At 35.8% G+C, this 12,210-nt stretch overlaps 1 protein-coding gene across 4 annotated transcripts in view; it reads right to left on the bottom strand.

Moving 5' to 3' along the window:
* Nucleotides 1-7,458: 7,458 nt before the first annotated feature.
* Nucleotides 7,459-12,210, bottom strand: part of Arhgap5 (Rho GTPase activating protein 5) — an 83,125-nt gene continuing 78,373 nt past the window's right edge. For all 4 annotated transcript variants that reach the window (XM_052738513.1, XM_052738512.1, XM_052738515.1 and 1 more), the window contains exon 7: nucleotides 7,459-10,137. In XM_052738513.1, coding sequence (XP_052594473.1) covers nucleotides 9,810-10,137 — 328 coding nt within the window. In that variant the 3' untranslated portion in view covers nucleotides 7,459-9,809. The remainder of the gene's footprint in view (nucleotides 10,138-12,210) is intronic.

Here is a 12,210-nt window from a genome sequence, read left to right as displayed (position 1 = left end):
TTGGACATGTGGACTTCTTTTGTTAGTTCTAAGTCTGATGTGGCAGACTTGGGCCTGCAGGTTGGAAATAGCTTGGGTGGAATGAAGTCAGATGGATAGAGGGGACTGGGCTGGTGTACAAGATGTGTCTGCTGATCCAAGCCTGGAGTGTGGGGGTAGATCTGGCTTGGTGGAAAGGTTGGATACAGTGTGGAAAGAGATTGGTGGGCTAGGAAATAAGTAACAAGGGTCCGGGCAGAGGCCTAGAAATTGGTTGTAGAGCAACTACAGAAGGCCAGACTAGGCAGAGGCACTGGATATGGGACCCAGGCTAGAGCTGGCAGGTTGGGGAGACTCACAGGGCTACTTTGGAGGAAGTACTGGCTGGCTGTGTGGAGAGGTTGGATGTGTTGCAGAAGGGACCTGTGGGGTGGTAAGTAGGGCTGATCCTGGCAGAAGCCTAGAGGTTGGCTTGGGATCAAGCAGGGGTAGCCAGCCTGGGCGGGGGCACCAAGTGTGGAACAGGAGCTAGATCTGGCAAGATGAGACGCTCACCACTGTTTTTAAAGACCACCTGAGGGTTGTTGTTTTTCAGTTCTTTATATGGTCATTCAGATGCAACTAGAAAAGAGGAGAAGCTCAGGAAGACCAAGTTCATCATACTGACAGATCCATGGACAGGAGACACATGGTACACAGGGAAAACATTGGGATGGCCAGGAGGCAAAAACAGGAGCAAGGGGAAAGCATTAGGCTAATTCTTTTATTGGTGTTTAAGAAAACACAAGACAAAGTACAGCTTAGGATTGGGTACTCTGTACAATTTGGAGGCCTCTAAGCTATTGATCTCTCCTTGTCTGATAACTGGGCCCTGGCTTGATTATGGCAGAAGTATATTGTCTCCTGGACTGATTTATCCAACCACAGGCAGTATGCCTCCGAATTAGTTTGCATATCAAAGATATGCTTCTAGTTTATAAATCAAACCTAAAAAATATTTCCATCTGGTTATACAGGGCCTTTCACACAACCATAGGTGTTAAGTTGTGGGACGGAAAAGGTACAAATGGGGTATCTATCTATCTCTATATCTATATCTCTGTATCTATATAGTTCAGTTCTGTTCAGGTGCAATCCCAGATGGACTATCTTCATTTCACAATGGACTACTGCTAGGCCTGCCTATCTGTTTGCACTGAGGTCTACAAACCTCATATTGGCAGTTCAAGATGCATGGTTGTCAGGCATTCCTTTGTGTCTAGAAACATTCCAGTAGCTGTCTTCCAGACTATATGGCCTTGTTTCAGAAACTTATTGCACGTTTCCATGGGGCTTTTCATAATTCTTCATTTATATTATCCCTGCCACTGATCTCTCCAAAATGGCTGGCTATATGATACAGCTCAAGTGTAAGAGCTGTTTGAACACAAACTTGGGTTTTCTGAAGTTTTCCATGACTGCTGGGGAACTTTACTTGGGAGTATAGGTCATAGCAGAATTCAAAAGTAGAAACAGACTAGATCTAAACCATGGTTAATTTTGTCTTGGAAAGAACACTAGGAAAAATCTGGAGCCATTTTGGATCTTTGCTCTTGTGGTAGATAGTGCTCATAACATTAGTTCTATTAATGCTCTGGCCTCTGTTAAAGGCCAGAAATGTTGCTAAAGATCTTACAATGCACAAGATGGCTCTCTATACAAATAACCATCTGGTTCAAATGCCAACAGTGCCAAAGCTGAGAGACTCTTGTGTACAATGTTTTGCCTTCAAAGGATGTAAAAAGCCCACCAGATGCTGTACTGTGCTTGTCTGTAGTAAGAGACAAAAGATGCAGCACATTTCAAAAGGCCCGTTCTGACTTAGGTCACAGTAATTTACAACTGCATTGTCCTGCTGAACTGAACCTCCTATTATGATCAAATGTCCTGCATATCCAGTGATGCTTTTTGCCTTACATTTGACTATGAGAACAGCATGGCAACAAGAGCTGATGGTATTTATATACCCACACAAAATGAAATAAAATGCTTTTTACTTATCTATTGACATAATTGCAAAATTCTCCTTTATTCTTTTATTCTCCTTTATTCTGGTTAACTTTTCAAAATTAAGTCAACTCTTAATTATAATTTTCATGAAATATGTTTAAAATATTTACATTTATATTCATGAATGAGACTGCCTACAACTATATTCTTGGTGAATTTTGTTATCAAGTTTATGCTGTGCTGATCAAATCAGAATTTCAGTTCTAGTAAAAGACTATTTCTTCTTTAAAGATTTAATAAGACTCACTTGAAAGCCACATGGAGGTGTATCAACTTGGAATTACAAGTTCAATTTAAAGTGGCTCAGACTGCTTCTATTTCCTCCTTTCCCCCCAGAGTAGCTGATTTTTTTCCTTCTTGTATGTACTTCAGACCACGTGAAGCAGCAGTATGCACCTCTTAAAAATATATTGATACAGAAAACCCTTTAATCCACAAGGGGTATGAATTGTGCGTATGTGGGTGTGTGTTTGATGGCATACAGGTAGAGGTCAGATGGTAACATGTGGGAATTTTCTCCTTCCTTCCACCCAGTGAGTTCTAGCATCCAACTTAAGTCACTAGATTTGGCAGCAAGCTCCTTTACCAGCAGAGCCACCTCACGGACCTGAAAGTGCTATATTCAAAGCACATTTTTGTTGGACATTGAATTCTAAATACAGATGTAACTTCACTGTTATGTTTTGGCCCTTGGATTTTGACTGGGAAGGCAAACATGTTTATCCAATTCTAGCTTAGTTTCCAGTCAACTGGTGCCTTGTGTCCACAGAGGATGCCTGTAGTCACACAGAATAGCCTTAGACAACAAAGTAGGAGGCATACACAATGTGAATCCTAAGAAGTGACATCACTGGAGATTGCTTTTGGAGGCTGGTTATAAGAAGTCTGATTTGTAGTTGAATGCCATTTTCATTCAGTTTGCAAGATTTTCTTCACCTTGGAATTCTGGTGTATGATTTCTGGGTGAAGGCTTTTCCATGGTCAATGCATTCATTTTCCAAGAGTGAATTCTCTGCTCTGCCATCAAGTTTATTTTGCTACGACCAGCAAAGACATAGTTGTGAAGAAGATATACGAGCTGGTGATTTTTCCCTCTATATGCAACATAATTTCTCTACTGATTAGAGATACTGAGGTACAACTTCAGTTTCCTATGATTACATGTATATTCTCCATTTTTGACTGTTCAATGTCCAGTAAAACACACCTCCTGAATGTTCTGCTCAATCGTCTCTCCCATGATTTCCTACAGGACTGAGTACTGTCTGGTGAGTGAGGTATACACGCTGGAGCTGGAGACCACTCATTAATCATCACATACCTTTGCAATCATTAGATATGATTTTGATGTTCAGCAATCCAAAAACCTATGCTGTAATGGTTACTGTGTTGTCATTATTAATGAATACTATATGGATATGTAATTATCATCCTCAAAAATCTTTAAGTTACCATTCAGAATATAAATAAGAACCTTTATAAACAGCTCTCCTTACTTATTTCCTACAATTGAAAAGACGATTTCCTTTGGAAAAATGGTAAGAGGGTAGTATCATTGTCACCTGCAAAATTTTACTTCAATCTGTGTTAAGAATTAATCATCAATTATTACATACAGATACAGATTGGAAGCTTTAATTTTACTTACAATCTATGCCAGTGACCAGTCAACTAAATTCTACAGGCCAAATAACTTCATTACAACACTTACATTCATTTCTATTTTGCTAATGGCTACTCATATACTGAAGTAGAAGAGATGAGCAGTGCTAAAGTGATCAATTGGCCTGCAAAGTTTAATGTATTTACTATCTAATTTCCTAAAGGGGGAAACTGTTAATTCCTAATCTAAACCATGAAAATAGTGATTTTAAGGTAACTCAATAGTTATTCTGTAAGTGAAGTACTAGATAAACCAATTTGCATTTTAAAAATACACTGGTAGAAAGTTTCACTTAAAGTACTCCAATTAAAAAAAACAAAAACAAAAAAACATTCCACAGGCATACATGACTGCCAACAAATGCCAAGTATAGAAGCAAAAGTTTTAAGAAGTAAACCTGGGAAGATAACAGCTAGCTTTCTATTTGTTTTTAAATAATTTGGAGTCCTACAAAAGTAATAATAGTAATACATATTGTTTCTGAACCTAGTTATCATTTTAAGGAACCAGTGTTCTATTTGCTTCTTGAACACCTACATTTATTTGGACAAAATGAAATAACAAGAATCAGGAGAAAAAGTAAACTAAGAGCTCCAAATGTAAAACTGATAAAATATTTTAAGACTTAGAACATACTGACCAAAGCATCCACAATTCAAGTACACACACACACAAAAATGATCTAATGAGGATATACAGATAATTAAAAAGATTTGGTGAGTCAGTCGCTAAATCCGTTATCACTTATGTTGAAATAAAATGAATTTTAAACTAAACACCAAACTGTTATGATAGGAGGACCATTACTAAATTACTTACAGCAACTTTACTATTTCAAGAAAATAAAACTGAACAGAACATCTGCACTATGGCGATTAACAAGTTTGGTTTTCAACCACACATTCTGACAGCTCCTTAAAGATGTATATATACATATGAAATATATATATATGTATATATACACACAAATATATATTTGCAAGTTTTAACATTCCTAACAACTGGTAAACAAGAATCGTCAATGTTTTATTAACTTCAAGGACTATAATTCTGTTTAATACTTAACATATAAAAACATTAACTTTTACTGCCATTCACTGGCTTTTTAAAATCACTTTACCACTAAAATTTTCATAAAAATTAATTCTACATCATTCAACTAAGATGGGAATATGAAATTCTGTAGTTCTTCATATCTCAATCCTCCAGAAGGTAACAATAGCAGATTGTCTAAGGAATAACCATGTATATAGGATGAGTCAACTAAGTAGTGAAGATTTCTCTAAGTTCATTGAAGTTAGATTTGAACTGTATTATAAAAAACTATTGGTACTTGTAACAGCAAATCACTGGATATAAGGATATGCGGCAAAAACATACAGATGCTATCACTGTTTATTTTTAAATCCATGTGTATGAGTATGTGCATGTGAGTGCAGTTGCCTGTCAAGACCTGAAGAGGGTGCCAGATCCACTGGAGCCTGAGTTACAGGTGGCAGAACAGCCTGATCTGAGTGTGGGGAACTGAACTGGGCTCCTCTGCAAAAGCAGTGATGTTCTTAACCATGGGGCCATCTCAGCAGCCCCAAGAACATGGTTTTGAAGAATGGTGTCTTCCTTAATTAAATATTATTATTTTTATCTTCAGGTATTTGGTGACTGGAAAAGGCTAAGAATTCAAATCCAAGATATGCACAAAGATTCAACTCAAAGAGAACTCACCAGGTCCACAGAATCTGACAGCATATGCCCATAAAGTTGGGCTTATGTTACTTTTAAGCCATGAGACAGCAAAAACATGTATTTTTCAATATTAATAGCTATGCTATAACTAGAACAGGTTTAAAAATATTTCCAGTGGTTCCAAAGAATGTCTCTCAAAATCCAGACTCATGTGTATGTTTAATCTGTACATTTTACCTTGTTTTCCTATTTTTTTTTTACTCTTTTTAAGGGCAGGGTCTAATGTGTTCCAGGCTGTATTCACACTCATTATGTAGTAAAGGATGATTCCAAACTTCTGATTCATCTGCCTCTATCTCCTGTGTGGTACGATTGCAGATATGTACCAGCGGGCTTGGTTTATGTAGTGCTGGGGGCTGAATCCAGGTCTTCATGCAAGCAAAGCAAGCACTCTATCAACTGAGCTACATATCCTTAGTCCCTCCTATTTTTAAAAACTTATGTTCACAAATACCCAGAATGAGTTTTTGATTTCCTTTCATGGTATAAGGAAAGTCCAATTAAAAATCATCCAGTAAAATTTTAATTATATTAATATAAAGTTTTAAATGTTCCTATTTTACCTAAAATTAGTTGATTTTTACCAACAAAATGGTAAAAATAGGCAACTTTAACTTAAAATTGCACAGCTTCTTAATGTTTTATTTAAAGCATTCATTACATTGGAACTTTACTGATACTTAAATTACTGCATCATCTAGATAAAGCATAAAATTATGTTAACTATAAAAAGAAACAAACCACTTGATTTTTTAAAATTATATATACATATATTTATATCCAGTTGACAAATAGCATCACAATTATTACACTATTAAAAAAAATGTGAAAATAACCATGGAAGCTAAGGTCTAAGTTTTTTATTTCAAATGTCCCCTTTGTTTATATCTAAGAGATATTAGAAACTCGATTTCAGTACCTCAAAACAAAACAAAACAAAAAACAACCAGAAAATCTTTAATATTTACATCTACAAAATAAGAGCTGCTTTTTTGGCTAAGTTAGATTGCTGTTACCTACAGTATTTACACTGTAAATGTTAAGGGGGGGGGTAAGTACTACTAAAAATACCACTTTAAACAAAATATTGTGCCTGGACTTTTATTCTTACGATATCTGTATACCCTGGACAAGCGCATATCAAACAGAATTTGATTTCTAAAAAAAAAAAATCTACTCAAAGTCCGAAACAGAGACCCCTCTATGCTTCTTTATGTTGTTTATCTAAACACTGATGAGCCTGATTATGGTGATATTTTAATTGTGCTAAAATGTGATTTTATTTGTATGTTAATAAATAAAGTTTATCTGGAGATCAGAGGTCATAGAGGGCCAGGAACAGAAGTCAGGCAGTGGTAGCCCATGCCCTTAATGCGATCACATGGCAGGCAGAGTCTCTGTGTGGTCAAGGACACAGCCAAGCGTGGTGATCCGAACCTTTAATTCCAGTACCAACCATAGAGACCTGGAGGTCTGTACAGGCAGTGATGAGGAAGTCATGTGGCTGAGCTTAGACCCAATGAGAAGGCAGAACAGGAAAGCAATAAAAGCGCAGGATAGGCAGGAAGAAGCTCTCTTGAGTGGGAAACTACGGCTTGGTGGTAAGTTAAAGGGTAGTCAGTGGCTCTTCACTAATTCTCTGATCTCTTCGGCTATTACCCCTGTATTTGGCTCTGTGTTTCTTATTTACTAAGACTGTTTAGAAATTCATCTACACCTGATATTGGAATAATAAGCATTGAACTTTAAATGAAACAATGGCAACATGTATAGATGTAATTTTTTTTAATATTGTAAAATGTCTTAATGTTGACCCATAATTGTAAGACTATCTACTATTCTTTTAACCCATTAAGTCTCATATACACATGCGTATATGTCTGTCCCTAAACAGTGAAATGTTCCAGGGACTTACAAGGAATATATGATTCAATTATGTTATTCTCGTCTTAGAATTGCTTTTCTAGTACTTAAAACACATCTATATCCTTGGGCAAAAACAAACACAAGTCAGTGTCACAGACTGAGCTTTAAAGCGCACTTTAATTTCCAATATCTGTAACCTACCAGTAATGAGCCAGATGTAGAATACTGAAGTGATTCACTATGTAGTAGTGTGTCAAATCAATGATAGAACGCATAGAAAAGTAAGAGATCAGTTTTGGGAAAGGTGTTAAGGTGGTTAATGTGGAAACTTCTAAATGCTAACTTTAATAACAAAAATAGCTCTAAATGTAAATGAATGTTAAATTAATACATTATAAAAGAGAAAGGCTTAAATAAACTGGAACTTATATATTACAATAGTAAAGTTAGGACAGAATAAACCAAAGATATGAACAGTTCCGAAAATTCTCTTTTAAGCCTACTTCCAACAGAAATATTCAGGCTTTTTTCCTGTACATAGTTGATGCTTTATCTATACCATTTATAGTAGAAAAATAAATTCTTTAGCAACCTAGAAACAGTTTATAAAACTCTTAAAGTTTAATTTTCTTTGCCAGACATGCCAATGTTAAACTGACAGCTATAAATTAAAGCTATATAGACATAGGTATTAAGTAATATAGAACAAGTTAAGAATACTACATTTACCGGATATTCTTTTTTAAAAATTACTGTACTTTCTTAATTCCTGTGTGCTTTGCAATAGGAATAATAGGGACTTTGTTCTCTTAGAAAAGATAATAACATGTAAGCATATGACACAAATAGGGTAATTTATAATATACATGTACTTCAACAGTAGCCTGGTTCATGTCGACATCTTGGTTGAAATTGGAAGTACAATACCTAAGATATAACAATTGGGAAAGAATATTTATTTTAAGACAAAATGGAGCAAATCAAACTCTTAGGAGCCTTGAATCTCAAAAATCATCGATTTACTATAATACAAATAAGGAAACCTTAACGTTGAAATATAAAGATTACAATATTGACCAAAGAATTTCTTCCTTACTACACAAAATATGACCCAGCAGTAAAAAGCAAATCATTTTCCTTTTCCCAGTAAAACAAATGGTATGGTTTGATAATAAAATAATTTTGAATACAGCCCAACTAAATTTACCTATTATCCAGTCAGAAAGTTTTATCATAATTTAGTGTTCTGGTTTAATCTTCACTAACAAAATATTTAACCCCTAAAGCAGCAGTCATTTATAGCAACTCTGGTACCAACATCAAAGGGGGGGAAACTGGTTTAAAAAATGGTGCAAAAGCCATTCTGGATTGTAGAACAACACATCACAGAAAGAATATGAATACAAGTTTGTGATTTTATATATACATACTCCAAGGAGTCTGTCAGTACCCAAAGTATTTTTATTGCTGTATTAGCAATGGATTTTTTTGGGATATATTCTCAAGGGCCACATAAAAATAGATTCAAGGAACAGATTAAATTGAAGTCCTGGATTAAATGTTTGGTTTAAAGAACTTTCTACAACAAATTTCATGTTTATGTATGAAAAGTTATATAACCTTATATGAAAATGTCATGAAGTATTTTTCTACACTATACTAAATGTATTCCCCAAGAGGGAAAAATTAAAATATCTAAAATATATTAGATTAAGATTACAAGACCATCATAGATCTTTTGAACATGCATCTGTTTACAGAATTAACCGTATACAAAATGTATTTTTCATTATAGATCATAAAGAAATGAGTTGGTGACAACTATCCTTTACACCACATTATCAACTCACTTTAACCACAAGTGTGTCCTTGGTATGTGAGTAAAAGAAACAAGTTCATTCACTCCTCATCAAATCATCCACAGATTTACTTAGAAGATGAAGGTGCAGAAATGTGAAATATGTTACATGTATTTTTTTCTTTCTTTCTTTCAAACAACATCCCAAGCACGGCACAGTAGCCTGAAATTATAAAATACTTAACTGGGCTTTAGTTAGCTATACAGACTGCTTGAATGTAAATTAAGTTTCCAAATTAGCACATCAAATAACAAAACCAGCCATAAAGCAGGCTGAAAGCATTAAACGTTTCATATATGAGTTTTTAAATCATTTAATTTCTATAGAAAAATTTTATTCACAATATAATGTGACAGAAATCGCCACAGGAATGATATACTGATTGCAATAAGGTTGCATGCAACAGCAGCTTTGCATTTTTATAACTATTTTTTGTTTATAAAAATTAAACCTCTCCAGTCATGCTTACCATGTTTTTAGAATTCGTAATGTAAGTGAACAGGGAATACCATATAGTTCAAAGAGAAAATGTCTCATCATTTTGAATGTGGATTATCTGTATGAAACATGAAATATACTACTAAACCCTGAAACATGCATGTCTAGATTTGCTTTTGTCCAACTTCAGGCCATTTGCAATCACACTCTACTCATATAATACCAAGAGGGTCTGCCTGCAATTGCGGTTGAATCAGCTGAGGTTGCAAGGGTGGTGGTAACTGAAGCGGTACCATTGATTCCACCAACTGTCCTGGATTTGAAGGTGGGGGAGGAGCCACAGCGTTCGCAGTTTCTACAATTTCTCCATTGTAAAAGAAAAACTGGCACTGTTGAATAAATGTTTCAACGACAGATTGATGGATTTTAGTGGTAGACAGAAACTCCCGATTTTCAAAATCAGGTCTCATCAAAGTCGGCCAAAAACAGATGGATAAGTTGTCTGCTGTCATTAGGTTGATTTTATTTTGCTGACTAACCCTGAAATTATGAAACGGGAGGGAAAAAAGAAATCAGAACTCATTGAAATTACAGAACCCCAAAGCTAGTTTATCATTTATGCTAATTTCAAATTTAAATTTTTCTTAGCAGTATATATACAACTATATTCTAAAACAAGAGAGCAATGAATACCTATTCTTCGTGAGAATGCCAGACAGTCTAAAAGATGCTGCACTCTGGGGCTGAAAGGTTTATACATGCCAAGTCTTTTCAATTTGAAAAAATCCTTTTCTTCTAGGTTAAGAAGGCCAACTGACAAACATTAATGGCTTTCCAAACAGCAAATTCTAACTGTGGATCCAAATTTTTAGACTACTGTGGGAGATTAAGAAATAAATCAAGGCCAGGCAGTGGTAGCACCTGCCTTTAATCCCAGCACTCGGGAGGCAGAGGCAGGTGGATCTCTTGAGTTTGAGGCCAGTCTGGTCTACAGAGCAAGTTACAGGGCAGCCAGGGTTACACAGAGAAACCCAAAAATCAGGGTATATCATCCCTTTTAAACCAGCTTAGGAAAACTAAGCATTATCTAGCACCTAGCAGACTATGAACATCTTTTAAAACATTATTTTGTATACTGTTAAAACTTTATCTTAAAGACAACATTCAATAAATTATACTTTAAAATGTCTCACAATTCAACAGCAATTTACAAATGATTATACAGTATTAAATGATTTTCATCTAGTCCTTTAAATACCTGAGTAAGCACTTCTATCACCATCTCATATAAACTATAAATTATTATATTACGTTTATTCAACCCTCTTATTCTACACATAAACGAACACTTCGAACTGGGCATAGCATTATCCATCTGTAATCCCAGTTCTCAGAAGCTGAAGCAGTAGGATAACAGATTACAGGTGAGCCTGAGCTACACAAGAAAAAAGAAGAAAAACTGTCCAGAAGTCTGTGGCATAGTAGCAAAATCTTTAAGATTAAAAAAAGAAAACAAAAAACACAAACCAAAGGAAACTTCCAGATACAGAAATCACTCACCTAAAGTAAAATATGTAGCCTAACATTGTGTTCTGTGATGAAAAAGTCACTATTTCTAGTAAAAAAGAGACTCAACTGAACAGTGAGAATCAAGTCAACCATCTATTGATAAGCAGTAGGTGGCTAGTACGTAGAGTGTGGTGTGCCATGTAGCAATGACGTGCTAGGTTCAGAACTACCTACAAAGTTAGAAGACAGTACGGAGAGTCTAACTGAAGGTATTGTATCTGTTAGAAATTAGGTTGATCAGGGCAAGCTTCATGGACAAGGTAAAGTTTAAGGTTAAGTCAAAGGTAGTGGATGTGGGAAGAACGGTAGGAAGGAAGGGAAACTGAGTGACAACAGTGGCTATAGCATTTGTCAGAACCTTCTGGAGGGCTTGTTAAAACATAAACTGCTGGTGACTATCTGAAGTTTGTGATTTAGTATGTCTGTGGTGAAGTTGAATAGCATACACTGCTCAGAAATTCTCAGCTGCTGTTTTGGGAACCATACTTTCAAACTATTGGCATGTGCCACAAACTGATACTCCTGGGTAGCTGCTAGTAAAAGTTTAACACAGCGTAACTGCTGTTTATGGGGAAAGAAAGGAAGTGTAACCACTTAGAATTACTAGTGTTTATCAGTTTAGAGTCTATCCTAAAGAGATAGAGCACTATTTTAATCTTGAAAAATCTTTGGGGCTGGAGTGATGGCCCAGCATTTAAGAGCACATGTTGCTCTTGCAAAGAACTGGAGTTCAAATCCCAGCACCCACATTGTGGTTCACAACTATGTGGAACTCCAGTTCCAGGGCAACTGTTGCCCACTTATGACCACCACAGGCATCAGGAACACACGCGGCACACAGACGTGCATTAAGTAAAATATACAAAATAAAAACATCTAAAACATATCTTTGGCCAAGATTTTTTTTTTTTTAAAGACAGGGTTTCTCTGTGTAGCTTTGGAGCCTGTCCTGGAACTCGCTCTGTAGACCAGGCTGTTTTAGAAAGATCATCTTGACATTAGAATCAGTGGAGGGTAGGAATAAAAGTTGGTAAAGACAACTGT

The sequence above is a fragment of the Peromyscus californicus genome, unplaced genomic scaffold (genome assembly GCF_007827085.1).
Source record: "Peromyscus californicus insignis strain IS unplaced genomic scaffold, ASM782708v3 Scaffold_15__1_contigs__length_86483966, whole genome shotgun sequence".
Classification (NCBI taxonomy): domain Eukaryota; kingdom Metazoa; phylum Chordata; class Mammalia; order Rodentia; family Cricetidae; genus Peromyscus; species Peromyscus californicus.
The sequence above is the reverse complement of the archived record's forward strand: the minus strand, read 5'-3'. Positions and strand labels throughout refer to the sequence as shown.